Raw genomic sequence first — 21,420 nt, 5'->3', positions numbered from 1 at the left:
TGAAGGACCCAATTTTACCTTAAATTGCATAGAGAGTCTATTAAAATGCCCCAGCACCTATCTGAATTTCCTGGTTTTTTATTTAACTTTTAAAATAATATATAACTCCTAATTATTTATCTGTTATTACTTTGTAGATTGTGATGACCTTAATTTTTTTTGCATTATTATTTATTCACCTTATTGTTTTTACTTCTGTGTATATGTGGGGAGTAGGGTATGGCCCATATGTGTTGAGCAGAAGGCAAATGTGTGATTCCATTGTCTTCTGCCATGTGCATCCCAAGGATAAAATGAAGGTCTTCAAGCTTTCTGACACACGCCTTTACCCACAAAGCCATCTCATCAGGCCCTTCGGTGATAAGTTTTTAAAATAAATTTGTAATTCATCAGTATTTTTTATAATTTTCCATAAGAATTGAATTCTTAAAATCTATTTTCATGAAATAAAAAAGTAAGACACACACAACTTGAATATTCCAGACTGACCAAGTTTATTGATGCAGTGTTTTAAGAATGTTGTGGACCCAAGTAGATGATAAAGGTGGTGCTTGGACTTGAGATTATCAATATTTTATTCATATCCCCTAGAACAGTAGATGCCTGATTTGTGTGTTATGAAAAACTCAAGGCTTATAAAAATTTAGGGAACCCTTCAGTCTAGAATGGTCTAGGTTCTTTTGATCTTCCTGGTAGTGGTAAGCAGATGTGGACAGTTAGCCGTGGGTGTTCTTGAACTGACATCTGGCCAGTCTTCCCAAACACTGTGTTCTGCAGGGAAACAGAAGCAAGTTAGATGTTTATAGCAGCTCTTTGGAAAGAACATTCTGGAGGAAATGGTGAGCCAACACTCCCAAGTCACACCCTTGCTTTAAGAACCTGCTTGTCAGCCCTTGAACCTCAACTATTACAACATAGTTTGCTAGAGCAGTATTTGTTAATGTTATTTAAGAAATTTAGGGCAGTAGTGTTACATGCCAACTAAAATTAATCAACTAGTAGAGTTTAAAAGACAGGGTTTGTAGACAGAAGCAAAAGGATTTTCTTATACACGCATATAAATATGTTGTATCTATTGCCTGAAGAGAACAGCATATTCTGGATAATATAAATAACCTATGATTAGGAGGCAATACTTATTTTATCTAAAGCATATTCAGTGAAGCTGTTATTTCTTTTAGCAAAGTATCAGGCAAGCCTTGCGTATTAAAAAGAGAGTAGGTGTTTACCTTCCAGACTCCATTCAGACAGACATGATGTGCTTCACAAAAGCTGTTGGGCAATACATACAGTTAAGAGTTAGAAAAGCCAAAGTGAACTGAAAAGAAGTTGAGATTTGACTTCATTTTCCAGATGACTAGCAGTTTCTCTCAATGGTATTATTAGAGGCTATTCCACATAATATAATAAGCAAAGAGGAAATATTTTTTAGTAAAAATAATTTTATAGCAAAGATTGATTGGTGTGGCTATATGCCTTTATTTCTTCTCTTCTCTTTCCTTCTCCCCCTTTCCTGTTTTATTTTTCATTTTTTTTATGCTTTTTCTAAATTTGGGACATCATAGATTTATTGAAATGTGGCTGGTATTTGGAAAGATAAAGTTTATTGGGAATACTGTAAATTTCAAATAATATTACACAGTTTTATTTTAAATATTTACTTTGAGTATATATTGCTTTCATACCCTTTGTGTGAAACTGCTCTAAACTGGCAACTGGCAATAAATACTGGTTACTATGAGATGGTATTCTCTCTCTCTCTCTCTCTCTCTCTCTCTCTCTCTCTCTTTCTCCATCCCCCTTTATCCCTTCTTTCTGTGTGTATCTCTGTCCCTCCCCCACCCACCCCTACGTATGTGTGCTCATCAGTCTTTTCCTCTCTCTTTCCCTTCTTCCAGCAGGGTCTCACTCTATAGCCCAGGTCTGGCTCCTCTTTCTTCAGCTTCCTAGAATTATAAATGTATGCTACCATACCAAGCTATTAAATGATTTTCATGTAAACAGGGCCACTAGACAAAGAGTGCTAAATTTCAGTACCAGCTTTGCTGTAATGATTTGATCATAAATAAGTAACTACATTTCTTTGACCCCCAGTTTCTTGATTCTCATGATTTTTGTCCTAGTAAAAGATTTCAAAATCTGTTTAACTCTGGTGTTGTATTGCACTTAATTCTAATTTAAGCCATGTCTATCCCTCAGGGATATTCTGGAAAAGCTAAGAGAAAACATAAGGAAACACAGGTTAAACTGTAAGTCTGCATGGGATTTCCAAAAGGCACTGGAATTAATTCTGCATATATGTTTGGGTTCCCATACAAATACCTCAGGATTAGGCCATTTACTTATAATAAATAAAATAAATCAATAAAGAAAGGAAAATAAGGTAAAGTTGGAAAGGAATCTATTGTTGGGTGGTGGGGGCATACACCTTTAATCCTGGTACTTGGGAGGCATAAGTAGGAGAATCTCTGTGAATTCAAGACCAGACTGGTCCACAGAGCAAGTTCCAGGACAGCCAAGGCTACACAGAGAAACCCTGTTGTAAAAAAAGAATACTGAAAAAAGAAAAGAAGAACAGAAGAAAGGAAGAAGGAAAGAAAGAAAAAAAGAAGAAAAGGAAATAAATCTATCTTCAACCAAGTAAGAGCTGATGGTGCACACTGGCTATACCTTCATAGTTGATGCAGCCGTTGGAGTCTTCCTGGCCTGCCAGCAAAGCTTCCACCTCTTCCTCCTTCATCTTCTCACCTAGTAAAACAAAACAAAATAAGACCACAGAATATTTTCAAACTCTCAACACTAGTGATTGACCATGGGCTTTTGAAATCATGATTAAACCCTTGCTTTCGAAGGGTAAAATTTGTCCCTCCTTGTTTGTCTGGCACTTGGGAGGCTTCCATTAAGCTGATTTTGGATGGGTGGATGAAAAATAATCAGTATCCCTCATGCCCCAACTATAACTTGCGAGGAGCACAAATGTTTGTTAACTCATGTCCAATATTTTTTGTTATTACTTCACCCCCAAACAGTCTCACTTGTCAGAGAGGCCAACGGAAAGAGTCACAAACTTTTGACACCTATTATTTTCCTGTTTCCTTTGTAGTCTTTCCCCTGTCTACTTTGATCATGACATGACTTTCCTGCCATGATCTTCCCGGTATACAATCTCTCCAGTTTAGCCCAGTGAAATGTATTCCCTTACCCAGAGTGGCAAGGACATGGCGGAGTTCAGCACCCATGACAGTGCCATTGCCCTCCTTGTCAAAGACACGCAGCCCCTCAACAAAGTCTTCATAGCCTCCCTGGTCCTTGTTGTTGGAGATAGCTTGCATCATGGGCAGAAACTGCTCGAACTCGATTTTCTTAGCATTCATCTCTGGAAGAACATTGCAGCTTGTGGGTTAATAGTCACCATAAGATACCACCTCTGAGTCACAAACCAAATACAAATGTTCATGAAAATCTTCACCAAATGCAAATGTTCATAAACATCTTCAGACAACTTAAATTCCAGTGGGTAAACTGCTAACCTGACAAAAATACAGTAACAGGCAATAGTATGAGTTCTGTAGTCGCAGTGCTAAGCTTTATTCCCAGATCAACACAACTCTGAAGCAGTAAGCAACTTTGCTAACCACTTTTAAACTTTCATTCATTGTTCGTTTTTTAAAGATAGGCTCTTACTCATCTCTGTGTGGCCTCCAACTTGCCATCGGACTTTTGAGCTTCTGATTCCACTTTAAAAGTGTTGAGATTTATAGGTGTGTACCCCCAAATGTGGCTTACTTTTCTCTCTGGAAATTATTTTGCATGTATGTGGATGGACCTGAATGTATGTACGTGTGTGGTACATTTGCTGGTGCCTGCAGAAGGTGAGTAGGGTGTTAGAGCTCTCAGAACTAGAGTTACTGGTTGTTCTACCTGATGTAGGTGCTGGGGACTTAACCCACGTCCTCTGAGAGGGCAGTAAATGCTTTTAACTGCAGAGTCCTTCTTCAGCCCCTTGGCTCAACTCTTTTAACCTCTTTATGCACCATATTCTCAGTTTTAAAATAGAAGTACTGTACAGTGTTACTGTGAGATTGAATGAACCCAAGGCATGAAAAGCTTGTTAAAATGCTTGGGACAATTTGATTACTTAATATATTTTATTAGTACTATGCTTGCTATAGTCCACAAGTATCAGTGAAGCATTATAAAATTTTCCATAATAACATAAAAATAGTAAAACATCACTGAACTATATACAGAGCCTATGCTTGAGCTTTAGTGGAGTCTTCAATTTCTTTGAATTTGAAGTAATTTTTAAAAAGAGGTTCACAAGAAAATAGTGTGTGTCAAATATTGTGTGACATCCTAATTCCTTTCTAATTCCTGGCCAGAAATCCTAGAACTTTCTTCAGGATATCATACAAGCAACAGTAAACAGACCCAAAAGGTTGGATGTATGTGTTTATATATTTACACACATACATAAAAATAGCAGTAAAAGGGAAAGAGTCCGTGAACGTGAGAGGGAATGAGGGGGAAGCACAGAAAGGGCTGGAAGGAAGAAATGTGGGAGGAGATGGAGGAAAGATCACTCAATGTATTATTATATTGGCTCCACAAGGAAATGAGGGAGATGATGCAATTATATTTTAATTAAAGCTAAACTAACTTTTAAAACGTACTTTTGTCTTTGAAGGTATGAACTCTGTAAAAAGGAAATGTGCTCATCTATGCCTTATCATTGTTTATCAAGGAATAGTTGTTCTCTAAAAGGATGTCCTTGTGATTATTCATGGCTTTCTACAAAGGGTGTATAGCCTTGGACTTAGCCCTGGATTTAGATACCGTGCTGTGCATACTGGTCTCATCCTTCCATGTCATTTCTCTGTGGTGTGATGTCTTATCACACCTGCAGGACCTCAGTGGAAGTTAACTCATATTATTATTATTATTAAAAAATGTTAAGGCTTCCCAGTGATGAGAGGCACCATCAGGAGCAAACTGAGTTTATTGTGTGGCAAACCCTTCACAATTTCCACTGATCTTCGAGGAACTTACCTTCATTGCTAGGGTTCCCGAGAACCTTCTTGACCTCTGCATTGGTGGGATTTGTGCCCAGAGCCCGAAGGACGTCACCCACTTGACTTAAGGTGATCTTGCATTCTCCTGTTCTGTCAAACAGGAGAAATGCCTCCTTGAATTCTGCAAGAAGCACGAGACATTCAGGCCCTGGTGGGAACTGACTTTCAATTTCCTGGAACCTTCTAATTAACCCCAGGCCCTTCAAACTCTTCTCTGCTCCACCATTTCTTCCAACCACTCAAGTTATCTCCGGCTCTCAAACCATCACAGAAAATTCTCTGGTGTTTCTGTGGGGAATTGGTCTGAAGCAGCCTTTCTAGTTTTAAGCCACATTATTAGTAATGTGGAATTAATTTTTAATTGTGGAAATTGGAGCTCCCAGTGATAGCAATTCCTATTTCTTTCATCTGTGTGGGAAGCAAAAGTCACTTAAAATATTCTCGTGCCTTGAGAAAGCTCGAGGGTCTCCAAATAGTCCTTCAATTAATTGGCAGTATTAGTAAAATTTCAAGAAAGCAAATTTCCAGCTGGGGCTATTGTATGTGAGTTTAACCCAAACTTTTTTTAAGTTTGTAGAAAAATCTTTGGGGCACCAGTTTTATAGTCTGTCTTTTCAACTAGCTTCCTCCAGAAATAGCTTATTATTATTATTATTAAGTTTGAAGTGTGAGGTAGGCTTCTAAGTTTTACAATGCCATTTAACCTCCTCAGTGTCTGACTCAAAGAGGCACCTACTATGGTTAATACAGAAGGGAAATATTTTTGGACAAATTATTATGATATATTCATATAATTTTGATTTAGCCCCCAATAATCCATATGACCAAAAAATCTTCATAATTTAAGAACATTTTTTAAATTAATATTTAATGGCATTAACTATAGATTCCCATGCAGCTATAAGAAAATAATGCAGAAAAATTTATTTTCTCCTTTGTCTAGTTTTCTCCAATGTAGCACTGTGCAGAATGTTTCTTGTTATTACATGTCCCATGTTATTGAAACTGAGATATTTGCGTGGATGGACTGAGCTGCTTTTGTTCACATCCCCATCTGTGTGTGAATTACGAGTGTATCTCAAGGCACTGCCTTTTCTCCGCACAGTAGCTCTGCCAGGTACTTTATGACCTATAGTTCTGCTTTGATCAAACTGCTTCACCTTCACAATTATAACTATAATAATTTAGGAATATATAATGAAACACCTGGAAAGAGGGATAAAATGGATTTAGGAGCCAGTAAAGACATTTTAAAGGAAATATCTAAACTTAACTAAGTGAAAATTTCTGGAAAATCTGGAAGTACTGATGGTGACTTACAAACGTTAGCCCCAATGACCCTGGAACATTTGAATGAATTCACATTGGTGAATAAGCTCTCAGAACTGAAAACAATCTTTTTTAGGTTACCGCAATCTCCAGCAAAACATGCAGTCTGGAAAGGTCCCTCTGTTAATACCCCGATGTCCTGTCTCATGAGATCTAAGATTACACAGAGTCCTATATACACAACCAGCTATAGGCCATGCTACCATTCTTGTTTAAATCCTATGTTCTCACCATAATCTGCCCCAATCTGGAAAAAGGGTGCTTGAGCCTTGTGGTTTCATGAGTCACATACTATTTTTTATCTTTCTAAAGGTCACGTGGAACTGGACTCCTCTCGCTGCTGGCTTCAGATGCCAGACACAGTGCTTTGAGGACTCTCGGTCACCCGGCTCAGATACTGGTGTAGAAAAGGGACTTTAATGGTGGTAATGGAATCACTCTGACATTATCTTTTAGTAACTTAAAGGCAGAGGCCAGAGAACTAATTCTTTTAATCTTGAACTTTTAGCTCAAGGTTTAGTTCTTCTCTTCAAGGTTTTAGAACAGACTGGAGACCTCCTTCCTTGACTGGCTATATTAACAACATTTATCATAATCTCACCATGCTCCTTTGTATATGCATTGTTTGTAGTCTTTGCTTAACCTCAAGAACAGAGTGAAGTTGTCTTCACAGACAACAGTGCAAGGAAACTTAACAGTCTTTCATATTTGACCCTTAAGAATATATCAGCTGATCTTCTGCCCAGAACCACACCATTTCCCAAACATCTGAAGATGGAATTATTTTCCACCTGTCCTATAATGGTGGTTTTGAACAATGAATTGTGACTGGTGAACTTTAAGATACAGACTTTAACATTTATAATTTAAAAATTAATTAATGCTTAAGTAACCATATGTAGCTGGTGATCATGCTAACAGACAGCATGAGTCCTACAACTTCCAAATGCTGGAATTTTCTTTGCTTTTCTCCCCTTTCCTTCAAGCCAAATAGAATATATGAACAACATTCTTCATTCGTTAAGCAAGGACACACATTCGAGTGGTCTTGGTTTATTCTGAAAGCACAGAATTCTCACTTAGTTTAAATAGTTTACATTTGCATTTCTGACATAAAGAAAAAAAAGCCCAGACCAATGTATCAATGTTTATTCAATTCTGTGGCTAAAACCTGTTTTCAATTTGGGTGATAGGTCTCACACTCAACACTAAGTACATTTGTCTCAGCAAGGGTTTTTGAATCTTTCGTTGTTTGATCCAGTGATAGTTTGGCACCATGGTAATAGTCTAGGTGAGGAATTGTAGAGGGCTGGGAGGCAGGGTTAATGATGTAGCTGCATCACCAGTTAAAGGTATACTTAAACAAACTGGAACCATCATTTCCTTTAAGACAAATCCTTCATAGTATAACTTAAATGATCTTGAGTTAAGTCATCCAGCTATCTAAACTGTCTGAGGCCAGTAACCATGATATTGATATCAGTGAGTTTGTACTACAAAAAATAACCTTTTGTTTTAAACCGATACCCAGGCAACATCAAAACAAACATGATCCTGAAAGAGACTGAACAGTGTGGAAGCCTTAGGCAGAGAACTCTTACTAATCACCGTAGTTATTTGTACCTTATATATTATAATATGCTATACATTATTACGGCCAACCACTTAACATATAATATCACATAACTAAACTGATTGTGTCTCTCCTTTCTGCAAATGCATTCTACTTAGTTTATCCACATATTACGATGATTTCACCCCATAAAAAAAATTCTCCCTATACTTTCTAACCCAAAAATCAAGCTTGTTTGGGATAGTGGACCCTGTTGAATACAAACACAAAGGGAAAAAGTTAAAGTTTTAAGGAAACTACCCAGGGTCTCTTCAATCCTAAAAAGTTTGAGATGTATCGATAGCATCTGTTCCTAAGAAAAACTGCCTAGCCCATTTGAATTCATACAAAATTATGCCACTATTGTTAATTCTTTGGTCATTGAGGAAGAACGACCTATCATTTCTCCCGTTGTCTGTTTCATATCCCTTAACAAAGTGTTGGATTAGGATCCTTCTCTGTCTGTGAATTTCTTCTAATTTACAATTCTATGTTTCCACAAAAACTAGGCAGGTTTGGATGTCAGGGCAACTTTCATAATCAGTTTCGTTTTTCAGATTGAACACTCCAGGCCTATCAAATCTCTCTCTAGGCTTTTGACTAGTAAGTTAGTGTAGAACCTATATCCTTTTGTGAATATATCATCTATGATCTTTCCTAGTGCTTCAAGTTCATCTTATTTAGGACTCAGTAGCTACACAGACTTAGAGTCTATTTTTTATTTCCTTACATCTTTGGTCACTAACTATAAGCAAGGGCTTCAGTTATACAGGTTTATATTTAGAGTGTTTGAAAGCAATTTCTATTTAGAGGAACAACCCCAGTGTGGATAACTAGGCAGCCCTTAGCCCATCCCAAGGGAGTTGGTTTTCTCACTTGCCATCTCTGTAAGTCTGCACATATGAACCGCTATGGCTTTTAAACTTACCCTCCTGCTGCTCCTTAGAGAACTCGATCTGTTAGAAAGAAATTAATCATAAAATATATTTTAACCAGAGAAGAGCACCCTGATACACAAGTGCATCCAGCTCATTCCCCGAGTGCTCTTCAAAGTGAGCTCCAGCAGACAGCCCAGTTTTTGGAGCCCCGGCATGGAATGGACTCGAACAGTCTTAGCCACAAAGGAGCATGCTGTGGAGTTAAGTGACATTTTAGAGACAGGCAGAGAGCTCTGCCTTCAGTAGAGAAGCACAGATCACTTACCCGCAATCTGGTCAGCGCTGAAGGACTGCAGTGCCAAGAGGGAGAGAGAGAGAAAGAACTTTCAAATGCATTGACAGAATGAGTGCTCTCTGCTCTGAGTGGTTAGGAAACCATGTAGGTGTTCTTAGCACAGGACGGGTGTGTGAGGGCAATTTTGAAACTATGAGCATAAAAATCTATTGCAAAAAATAATTAAAAAAATCTTTTCTCAGGATCTTGACGATGTAAAAGTATTAAAAATGCTAAATCGAGCAATCCTAGAATGCCATAGTGGTGTATATTTAGCATATGTCTGATAAGATACATTTAAAACTGCAAATAGAATGGTATATAAAAACCACCATAGGTCTTTCTGCTTCATTAGCATATTTGTACTAGTGTACGAAACTGAAGAATCAGATACGGTTTGCTTCCTCTTAGCTGGGAGTTATCACTGGCGTCTATGTAAGCACACCGTTTCACTATAGTTATCACTGGCGTCTATGTAAGCACACTGTTTCACTAGCTGCACTTTTCCCTTCCAAATCTTACGTGAAATGGCAAAGGCAGGTGAAGCACACAGACGGCTCTGGGGAGGTAGATGCATTTTCCCCCGTCTGGTGCAAGAGTTCGAAGTCATTTCTTCTATCTTCATCATAGATCATCAAAACCAGCGCTAGGTTCCCAAATCCTTGAACTAATAGGTTCTCCCCTCCGTTCTGTTCCTTGCCCGCCTGTCCCCTCAGTAAGCTCCAGCTGCCCACTGCCTCCTTCTGTAAAGGACATACTGTTTTCTTGAAGGACCCACCATGATGGAGTTCTGGGCTGCAACACAGCGGTGGGGCTGGCGAGCAAGCTGAAGGCAGCGCCGATCCCTGAGTGGAGTCTTTCTTCTCGGTGGCTTCCTTTTATTTCTGGTCAAACTGACCTCATGTCTAGCATCAGATTTCACAGGCAGTTGCCACTCCTCCCGGAGGAGCTCTTCAGCTTTCTTAGGGCAGAGAGAAAGAGGGACGTGCACCCTAGGGCTATTTTTAGGAACCCAGGGCCTAGAAGTGAACAGCCCTCGTGAGACCGAAGCCTGTCAGTACTTTTATGGTCTTTACCTCTGAGATGTTCTTTGCAACCTCTTCCTTCAAGACGTTTCTTTGCTCATGGAAAACTCGGGATTCTTCTAGGGTTTGGGCTTCTGCTGGATAATTATGGACCTTGCAAATGTCTAGTCAGCAAGTCTGGAACTTGGATGAAACTGGCTTGAGTTTTCAAATAGTAACTGGTATAGAAAGAACACTCTCCAAAACTCCATCCCTTATGGTAATGTTCTGAGGACTTGAGAAGACCTTGTGTGCTCTGTATATTTCTTAGGATCCCTTAGGATGCACCCACATGACAACTGGTCAGCGTCCCAAATCTCCATTAGGATTATACTTTTGTAAGCAATATTCTCGGGAGAATAATCTAAGCAGGAAGGGATTAGGGTTCCACTTCCTACCTCGCCTCTTTGTCTCCTGACATTAGGTTTGGGTATGTCCATTCTTCCTTGTTTATTTTTTTTTATTATATAGACTGACTATGTTTTTTTTTTTATTTTCTGAAATTCTTAGCAGCCAAGAAGACTGACACATTAATTATTTTATTTTTTGTTTCTAAGTTCTTACTAAAACCAGTCTGTCCTGTCCAACTCTTTGTGGCTCAACCCGCAGACCAAGAATAAAATAACCTAAAGTAAGACTCATGGAGTGCAGAATAGAACTTTAACATTTTCAAGGTGTTTGAGGGAATAGGTCAGCAATGGGCTTCTACAGCAGCTTATCTGAGAATGGGGAAAGCTGGAACGGCTGTGGGGACGATCAGTTTAGGGTGTCCAGAAACAACTACACAACTCTCTACACAACTCAAGCATCTCAAGCGGAAAAAGATGAATTGTGATTTCTGCAACCACCCTCAAAGAAGGTATCCATAGAAATCACCATGTGTGCCACTCACCCTCGTACTATTCCAGAATAAAACAGCTAAATGGATAACTCTTCTTCAAAATACATAATTATGTGCACATATGAAAATATCACAATGATACACTTTGTTCTGTATAATTATTAGATGCTAATAAAATATTTATTAGATTCTAATCAAAATAATGATTAGATGCCTATCAGAATATGAAAAATACGTGTATCACCTTTGGCCTAAAGTTCACAAGTTGTAAAAACAGTCTTACAGGATCTTGAGTCTCCCGATGAAGAATGATAATTTTGAAGTTAGTAGTACCTGGTCAACATGTCTTCATAAACAAACTGATATTTTAAGAGGTTACTGGGGAATGATAGTTAACAGAAAAACTTAACATGCTTTGAATCATTAGAAGTAAAATGGGGGAGAGTATTAAAATGGAAAATTTATAATCTTTAATAATTTTGTAACTTAGAATCTCATGATTTTGGGTGTCTAAGTTAAAGTTCTATAGAACATACCTTTTAATCCTCTTTCTCAATTTTGAAATTATATTTTTGTATTTGTCCTTTAATGTTGTACTTTAATGTTGATGTAATTGTATTTATTAGTTTGTACCATTAAATTCGAATTTGCTAGCCATTACTGAGAACCAGTATTTGACGTCAGTAACTGAACATTACATAGAAGTTGCCTTATTGCCAACAATGATAATTTTCACATTTCACTTTTTTTAGGTGGAAAAGTGTAGCCTTGAATTATGTGGAACATGATCAAATTTTATAAAAACTTGTGGGTAAACTGGAAAATCAGCACAGAACTTGAATTTATGTTGCGAACAAGCTATCCGTAACGACTTAGACACCATCTAAAGGTTTGCTGATACTATTGAAACGGAAGCTCCGGAGTGGTGAGGAACTACTCAGTTTCTCCATCCCAGCTTTTTGCTATATCTTTATCATACTCACAAAAAAGTTTAGATTTTTTTTTAACATACTGAAAATCAAAATATAAACGTAAACATATCAATTGACACAAGAAAGAGTAAACTATAGCTATGAGAAAAGCAATCCTTCTCCTGTCCACTGTTGGGATGACACACTGCCTCTGGCCTCTCCTCCTTATGGCAGGAATACGATCAGCTGTTTGAGCAAATGCTTCATCTGCTCTCACAGCCATTTGGTTTGGGCCTCAGTCTGAGAGCTCATCGCCCAGTGTGTTTCAAAGTTGGTTTAAATCTTTCTTGTCTGGCGTGCAACCCACCGTTCCCTCCTCTTTTTACATTAAACATTCTTCCAGCCTTTACAAGAACTCCTCTTCGTCAAAGTACGTGTCCTTCTCTACGGCACATCTGGCTCCTTTTTCCTACTGCAAGCTCGTCAGCCTTCTTGCTTCATCTGCTGGGAAGCCCAGGCCAACGCTAAAAGGCCGTAGCTTGTTTCTGATGTGGACCTGGATGTGTTCTAACATAGCATCTCTCTCTAGAACACTGACTTTGCCTTGTACTTAGGGTCTCTTCTATTCCAGCTCTACCTGGTTCCTCTCCCCTATTAAATGCTTAATAAATTTTTCATTCAATTAAAGCCATTAGACCGTTAACACACTAAACTCCCTGGTGCATTCAGTGTGGTCTGGCTGTGTCCCAAGTCTCTCTTTTGAGCATAAGCTTTCCCTCTAGAGTATTATATCCCCAAAGGACAGGAATTTTATCTGTTATTTTACAAAGCTTACATTCCAGAGAAATTATGTATATTCTCTGCATCTTCAGCCCCCAGAACCGCCCAGAGCACAGTAGGTACACTCATTTAAAATTCTTTGCCATTTATATCTCTAGCGTTTTCCTTTAGATTTTATGTGAATGCTTATGGTCCAGAGTTCTAATTTGTCAGCCTTCTATTTCTTTTTAAAGGCATCTATGTCTTGATCCTATGTCTTCATCTCACATGTTAGTAAAAGGCCACATCCCACAGGGCTGTAGCTCCCCTATTCCCATTTGGTGGTGAGTTTAGGTAAAAAGCAGTCTGTAAGGTATCTGCTACCATGAAGAATTTTTACTGCAGTCATAATGGACTGTTTTGATTTGAGAACTGTCTTTCAGGTAGTAGTCATGAAATTTGGTTCACTGACTAAAGATAAGTCTTCTGGCATCTAGAAGGAATTGCTTTATAGGAAAAAATATTACAATGCAGTTAAAATATAGAACTGATATATGTTAAATTTTAGTGTCTCAGAAGAACAACAACTGTATAAAAGAAATGTATGGTGTTGAATACTAAGGGAAATGCCCTGGAAGGAACTTGGACGATGATTGTCAAAGCTCTCCCTATTTCAGGGGGATGAACAGATGCCAATGACTGAAGCTAAGAAAAGAAGATGCTGTAACCAGAGACAGTTGTCAGTCAAGAGAACATTGTTGGATACTCTCTGCCTTCCTGCCTGGCTGAGAGATCAGAGTTAGACGTATATAAGCCTTTAAGAAAAAAAAATTAAACTAATTTCTCTTACAGAGTTTCAAAAATCACCAAAATGCCATTAGAAAGAATATTGGAAACTTTTAGAATGTTGTGCTTCACAGTAAGTTACTTAAGGCCAATAGAAAGAAATTTCTCTCCTTATTATTCTGAGTTCAACAAAATGGATTTAGGGTGCTTATTAAAGTATTATATAAACGGGAGAAACTGGAGCAATGAGGACACGGTGCCAGCCCAGGCTCCCTGAAAGAGCTATTAGAAGGTTAGATTGGATCCGCTGGTTTACATGACACTAACCTGGGAAGGCTATGTTTGGCAGGCTCGGGCTGGCCCCCTGAATTCTGTCGCCTAAGCACAAAACCCGTGCAATTAAAAACAGCTCAGATTAGATCTGCAGGAACCCTAGCAACCTAAGTGAATTTTGATACAACTTTCAGAATGTGATCCAAGTCTGCTCCTTTCCAACTTTCTCTCCTCCTTTTTCATAGTTAATAAATATGAGAAATAAACGTAAAATTTCTTGTAAGCTCTTCTTTTTGTACATTTACTTATTTTTATGTAATTTCTTAAAAATTAAAAATGTGTTTTTGTTCCTACATTTTTTAAGTTTTATAATGTAAGCATTTGAGAAAATATTGCACATGCTAAAAAATTATGATTATGTTTTTCCCATTTGTCTGGAATAGAAGTTCCTTTTGGGACAGATGTGATAAATAAATACTGAATATTTTTCTAGAGATTTTGATGGGATACATTGAAAGCTAAAATGGGGTCTTATTCTGGATGTCATAACAAAGCCTGTGTTGCTTGATTTAAATAATATCTCTAAATTAATTTTTCTGAATATATGATTTCTTGGATTGCTTATGGGTCTAATATGTTCTGAATTTTCCATCTTTAGTTAGTAGGACCTCCTGCAGCTTACTTTATGGAAAAAGACAATTATGCTGTAATTATTGCAATAAAGAAAAATGTATCAAAATGTAATTTCAGAGCAGCACATTCAAGTCAACTGGATTCTTGTGCACAGGAGATAGTATACTATTGGGTGGCTTGTGGTCAGGAAACAGCCCACTCACAAGGACAGAAGGAAAATGTCTCCCCCACCCCTCCAACTTCAAGTCACTAGTATTAATTTCTGATTAGAGCAATTTATCACCCATATAATTTAAAATCCAACCAGAAAATTTTGAAGCCATTGATACAAGAGTATCAGGTTTTGCTTTCACAATTCTGATTTGGGGGAAAAACAAACTGGAAACATTGATGAAGAAATTAAACTGTATACTTTCCTATTTTCACACAGAAGTGTTTCAGTTCGAAGAGAAGAAAGTACAGTCTCAGCAGACTAAATATAATCCTTCCCACAATTTCCATGAGTCAGATGGGCTGTAATTAGGGAACAACTTCTAAGGCACCGTGCCAGGGCTTTGCAGTACTGAAATGTCAAGGCCTAAATGGGGCACTATCCCTTGGTGGGCTCCTCGTCTTGCACAGATTTAATCATCCTTAAAAGAAAGTCAGTTTCTCCTTTAGTTGACGAATGCGTCTCTTTAAGTTGAGTTTTACTTTACGTTGCTACACCTCGAAATGTTGCCATGGAGAGACTTCCTGTCAAGGTTTTCCCTCCCTTCACCTGCTCTGTTCCCTCACACATAAAAGATGAAAGACATTATTGACTTTGACTCATATGCTTAAATAATTCTTCCCCCTTTCCCCCCGAGGATATATTGCTTTCACTCTTTTTTTTTAAATTAGAGATTGACTCTATATATTTGTCTCATGCTTTTCCCTAGTGATATTATTGTTAATATTTAACCATATCTATGACATTGCCAATTTTGCTTATCAACTCCAAAACATGCTAATTAAATTAGTGTGTTTATAAGCAAGTAGAGGTCTCATCTCAGGAGATTAGCCCTATGATGGCAGATTTAATGATTTTATTTGGTATGTCTGAGGTTTATTTAGTACAAGATCATAAATGTGTTAAAATTCAACACTTTGTTGCAGATGGAAGTAATTTTATATCTATTTTCGTTTATAAATTTTTACAGGGAGTTGGGACAAAGTGAATAAGATGCTTTCGTAAACGCCTAAAATTTCACCCTCTGTGTATAAAACAGAGTGTGTAGTTCCCAACAACAGGTGTAAGGGAAGCTGTGAGAAACAGAACACTCAGAACTGCCAAGGTCAAAGTCTAGCGGAGCCGCTCTGCAGCGGACCTCTCTCGCCCTCTCCTGGCGGCATAGGACTGTGCACTGTACAGAACAGTTCTGCGTCCCGCCCTGCGTCCTGCCCACTCTGGGTTTTTAGAAACCGGAAGTATCTGAACGCTTAACACGGTTTACTATGGATTTACCCTGCTAGTGAAGTCTTACCTTCCACTTAACTAGTTATTTGATGATGGGCCTCGTGTGAGTTCAGTTTCCTCCTTGGGAATAGATAAAACAGTCTCTATAACGTTGGAAAAGCTAAATGTGAAAATAATCCAGGGTAAAATCACAATGGATGTTGAGCGCTATTATTACAGTGGGGCTTATGATGTTCAGGCTTTTATGGAGCCTGTTTTCAAACATTCCCAGAAATTCCTTAAATGGGATTGGGTTTATTTTAGCCTTGCTAGAAAATGAAAGAAAATACAGGTGATCCCAAAAAAGTTCCCATGTCTGAGCCAAAATAAATCTCCACCTTGGACCTCATGCACGATATACAATGTGCCTTCACTGAACATTCAGGAAATATACATGTTTGGGAACAGTATACATCCAACTTCCTTGTTAAATCTAACATTTCAGTCTTTCTGCGACTGTGTTCAGTTACTGCTTGGAGATGTGTTGTTTGGCAGAGTTTCTGTCAACGCATTTCTTACCACTACTGGTCTTGTAACACTGCTGCAGTATCCAGTCAGGAATGAATGACCAGATTGTGGCATGAATATAATGCGAATTAAAATGTAAGCAACACGTTTCGAGCTATGATGAAGGCGTCTACTCACAGCAATCTTGGCTTACCAGCCAAAGCATGCACCATGCAAAACAAACAAACAAATAAAATAAAATAAACCTACTTTCATATTTAAGATCTCTTTAAAATCCAGGCACGCGGTTATTCCCTCTGTCATTTATTTTTGCCATTTTTCTTGGTTGCAACCAATATTCACTCCTTCATTTGCACCCAGAATCATAATGGCGAGTTTTGAGCCCTACAAATGTGATCCTGGGAGGCAGCGTCATTCTAAGACTGGGCTTTGTCACTGGAGGTAGCAGCTCTCGGAAGGCAAAGAGAGCTGAGAACTACCAAGAATGGTAGTACCAGTGTTCACACGCCAGTGGAACTTTGTGAAAACGCCGCTCACAGAAACGTGTATGGGCACAGGACACCGAGTAGGCATTTGCTCAGAGACTCCCGAAGGCTTTATGTCAGAGCAACTGAAGAAACATTCTAAATAAAGAGCCAAAAGGCCGGGAAATCAAATAGGAAAAGCATGCTTAAGCAAACTAATCAAAAATATCCAAGATTATTCAGAGTTTATGGTGAGTCAAATATGGGTATTTTAAAATGGATCATGGTCTTAGCTGGGCAAAGTATTGAGGAATGAATTTAATGATTGTTGTGTCCTATATATAATTACACTTCAGCATTACCCACAGTTTAAAGGATAGATTTCTAATCTTACAAGATTTATGAAATAAATCCTATAATCTAATTAAGTTTGGGCCTTTATACAGTTTTCAGAAAGTTAATGAATATGTATATAGATATATTCATTTTCTCTGCTTGAAAAAAGTTTATAACTTACATGAGAAATATATCTAGAAACATCAAATGACTAAAAGCGTCATAATAGGAAACACTGTAACATACTTTCTAATTAACCCTGTTATCTACTGGGATAAAATGAAATTTTACAAAGCTCCCAAGTTGCATCATAGTCTCTGGTGTTGCTAAAACCCTTCCAAATATGTACGGATTTCATTCTGATGAGGGAAAATCATGAAAGGAATTGACATTCCTTTACACAAATGAGATAACTTCAGTTTCTTCCTTACTGTCCTTGTCCATTAGGGATGGTTCTTCTGAAGGAAACAAAAGGTTAATTTCCCTCCATTTCTTCAAGATTCGTTTGAAGCCCGGTGGTGGTGGCGCACGCCTTTAATCCCAGCACTTGGGAGGCAGAGGCAGGTGGATCTCTGTGAGTTCAAGGCCAGCCTGGTCTACAGATCAAGTTCCAGGAGAGGCTCCAAAGCTACAGAGAAACCTGTCTCAAAATAAATAAATAAATAATAAACAATAAATATTCATTTGACTTCTGTTTTTTTGATTTGTATTCCTTCTCAAAGTCTACCCTGTCTCTTGCTTGGCCGTGGTAGAGCATATTGAATTTGCACAACTCAGAAAACTTCTTCAGTTTTTCTTGCTCATACCAGCATTAATTTAAAACAAGGATGAGAAAAAAAAATAAAAAAATAAAACAAGGATGGGAGGCTAAAGCGGTGTCACAATTTAGGGAAGCGCTCCTTCTCTGCGGCTGGAACAAGAGATTTGCTTAATTTCTGGATTAAAAAACTGATGCTAACAGAGTGTATTCACTTACTTTTTGACACACAGTTCCTCTGGAACAAAATCAAAGCGTGCTTTTATTAGTGAGACACTTCTGGTATTTTTTTTTTTTTAAGGAGGCACATTTTCTTTTCTTCCGGAAGTTTATCTCAGATACAAGGATGATATTGTCTCATAAATCACAACAAATATAAAAAGAACGGCCTCAACACTGACTTAAAGTTCTAAAGTCCTTAAAGAGTGCACATTGGAGAACCAGGAAGGATAGTGGCGGCTGTAATCGTCAGCCTGCTTCTGCAAAGACATCAACTAAGATCACCGAAGATGAAAGATTTCGTTTCTTTTTAATTAACTATAAGCATCTCGTCCTCAAAGCAAAACAAACAAAAAAAAATTCCAGAAGCTCCAACATGCAGTTTTCCTGACTGGACATTCATCAGTAAAGTGCCATCCTATGACCAAGTTTTCTCAAATGTAACTTCAGGTGCAAATAAAGATTAGACATTTACCACAGCATGTTTGCCTCTTTGGAACATGTCTCATTTCATATTTAGCTGAAAGTTGCAAAAATTATGACTATATTTGGTTTCATCACATAAATCCATGTGAGTTCTGATTCAATATTATTTTAAGGAATTTTTTAAAGGCTCCACAATTATATTAACATAGTCAATGTAACGTTTGTGGGTAAGTCAGCATTGTAACTTTCTCATACAGTGTCAAGACTGAGACATCAGATGTACTACACACAGCACCCTTGGCTTGGATGGAAGGATCACCTCATAAGCACTTTGACTCCGTCCTTTTCCATATAAGGCTGGGTTCCTTAGATGAAGATTTTCAACCTGCCACGAGGACTAATCTAAGCCCAGTTAATGAGGAGAAGGTGGATATCTGATGTGTCGCTGAGAAGTAGAGAGGACATTCATTTGTCATTTTCCAAAACAATCTTTTTTGAAACTGAAAACTTGGTTCATAGAAAAGTGTTCACACACACACATACACACACACACCACATTCGCCTTAGTTCAAGATCAGTATGTAAAAGGCTCAACACACACTAACAGCTATAGAAATGACAGGATATATAAATACGTATATTATGTACATAATATATAATTTGTTTAGGGGGAACTCACAAATCTGAATTAAATGCTGTATACAAATAAACATGACGATAGTTGTAGTCACTGAAGCACTTGAGTGTGTGGTTTTCTGCACTGAGATTGCACCAAGTGGTGTATGAAATTTTATTAAGCAAGTTGAAGAGGAAATTAACTTGAATTGCAAAATTTTTTTCCAGACGAAATGAAACAGCTGTCAAATAGATGTGTCTGAGACAGCTGGGTTATCAGCTGTCTTCAAGTTTCTGGAAACAAGCAGAGGCTTAAACCTTTTTTTTTTTTATGATGTAGTTTTAGAGTCAGGGATCCAATTTCCACGGAGATTTTATTTTAAAAATGCACTCCTTAAATATTTGTAAATGCGAAATCTTTAGATGGGCATATCTCCCCCTAAATTGCACTTTGACAAATTAGGGGGAAATGGAAAACAGAATCAGCAAATACTGATGAACGAGAAAAGAGCGAACAAAAACCTCACTTGTAGTCCCCAGTCTTAAAAACGTCACTGGAATTGTATGCTGAAACCCATGTTTTTAAGCAGGGTTCCTGGCATCTAAAACACTAGTTCAATGCCATTCCTTTCAATGAAAAATACACCTCTTCACAAGCTCCTTGAGTTCCTTAATGCTGAGAGATGTTTCAGTGACCAAACCGATTCACCTGTTTAGTTACCTTAATAGCAGACAGGTCGATTTTTTCTTCTTTAGGTTTGGCTGGGGCTGGGGCCGGGGCCGGGGCTGGGGCAGGGGCAGCAGCAGCAGCAGGCTTCTTCACGTCTTTCTTTGGTGCCATTTTGATTAAAAGGATGGGTTAACAAAAGAAAGATCTCCTCCAAGAGAACCTGTCAAAGTGACACTTGGAAGAGCAGTGGCGGCTCTCTTGACCTGAAGCCCAGCGTCTGGAGGTTGGACCCAGAGTGTTGAATGGTATAAGGGCTTGCATATATATTTCACTTAGTGCCTAACAGAACCTTGACACACGCGGCTGGATTGGACGGTTCAGTTGTCCCGGGGGGTGGCATTCCTGCTCAGACTATAAATGGAATCTAAAGGGTCAGGGCTTCCTCAAGTTTTTTGAACGCCTCTTGCTTTTTTTTTTTTTTTTTTTTTTTTCTCCACCTCCATATATAAAGGAGAAAGATGCCTGGCAAAGCCAGCCATGGCTGGTTTGGAGACAGCAGGTGGACATACCTTTTTCTTAGTAGAATTACAGTTCTGTTGAAGCTGTAAATCTTTTCTTTCTTTCCATCTTAAGAAACTTTGCCATATTCAATTTCAACTCGGAATTTTGGCAGAGGCCATCAGCAACTTTCACCCAGCTTCTTCTCCGCTCCTGCCCCTCCCTCCTTGGCCATGGTTTGCACGAATATGTTGGTCAGCAAAGAGGTCACTGGTAGTGTTTAAAAATAAAAAGCAGACGTAGAAGGAAAGTCTGTCAAGTCTTAAAGCAGTTTCCTTTCTAAGGAGTACAGGCTCTGTCCCTCTCTGTGTGTACTGTGTCTCTGCCCTAAAAAACAATTTTAAAATTATTTCTGATAGCTTTATTTTTCTGTATAATTTAATGAAGAATGACAGTAAAATAGTTTCCAACCAAAGCATGCATTTAGCCACTTTTCTTTCTAAATGACATAAAATAGAATTATTTGTCACCAAATCTTATATCCATGTCAGAGGGACAAATAGACTTTGGGGGAATAAACCAATAAAATGTCTTTAACTATCAATACTGTACATGTTTTGCTGGAAACTAGATATTTGCTATTTCTTATTTTTGTTCTTGGCTTCCAGTTTGCAAGGCGAGACTCCTATTAAGTAATATATGAAAACCAAAACTGGGTGTATTGGTATATATTCTTATTCCTAGGATGGGGAGACAGAGACAGGCAGATCTCTATAAGTTCAAGGCTGGTCTGGTCTACATAGTGAGTTCCAGGACAGCCTGAGCTACATAGGGTGACCCTGGTCTCAAAAGCAAGCAAACAAACAAACAAAAAAGAAATACATGAAACCAATGGATATAACTCTCTAAGTGACATATTCTATCAGAGAGGGTGTCATAATCATGTTATTGTCCAGTGTCATCCTTACTTTTGTTGTTTAACTTGTTTGACATTTAAT

General features: G+C 38.2%; 1 protein-coding gene across 2 annotated transcripts; it reads right to left on the bottom strand.

The window, feature by feature from the left end:
- Positions 1 to 555: 555 nt before the first annotated feature.
- On the bottom strand, positions 556 to 20,245 carry Myl1 (myosin light chain 1). 2 transcript variants are annotated; one of them, XM_057762884.1, is made up of 7 exons: positions 19,976 to 20,245; positions 8,942 to 8,969; positions 5,050 to 5,193; positions 3,203 to 3,376; positions 2,671 to 2,748; positions 1,230 to 1,272; positions 556 to 771 (listed from the first exon to the last, which is right to left on the bottom strand). In XM_057762884.1, exons 1-6 carry the CDS (start codon positions 20,093 to 20,095, stop codon positions 1,244 to 1,246), a joined length of 573 nt encoding a protein of 190 aa, XP_057618867.1. In that variant the 5' UTR covers positions 20,096 to 20,245; the 3' UTR covers positions 556 to 771; positions 1,230 to 1,243. The 2 variants fall into 2 exon arrangements, with proteins under 2 accessions (XP_057618867.1, XP_057618868.1); XM_057762885.1 differs by lacking the exons at positions 8,942 to 8,969; positions 19,976 to 20,245 and adding exons at positions 9,217 to 9,241; positions 10,004 to 10,178.
- Between the last annotated feature and the right edge of the window lie 1,175 nt (positions 20,246 to 21,420).

The sequence above is a fragment of the Chionomys nivalis genome, chromosome 2 (genome assembly GCF_950005125.1).
Source record: "Chionomys nivalis chromosome 2, mChiNiv1.1, whole genome shotgun sequence".
NCBI classification, from domain to species: Eukaryota; Metazoa; Chordata; class Mammalia; order Rodentia; family Cricetidae; genus Chionomys; species Chionomys nivalis.
This window is presented reverse-complemented; position numbering and strand designations above follow the sequence as displayed.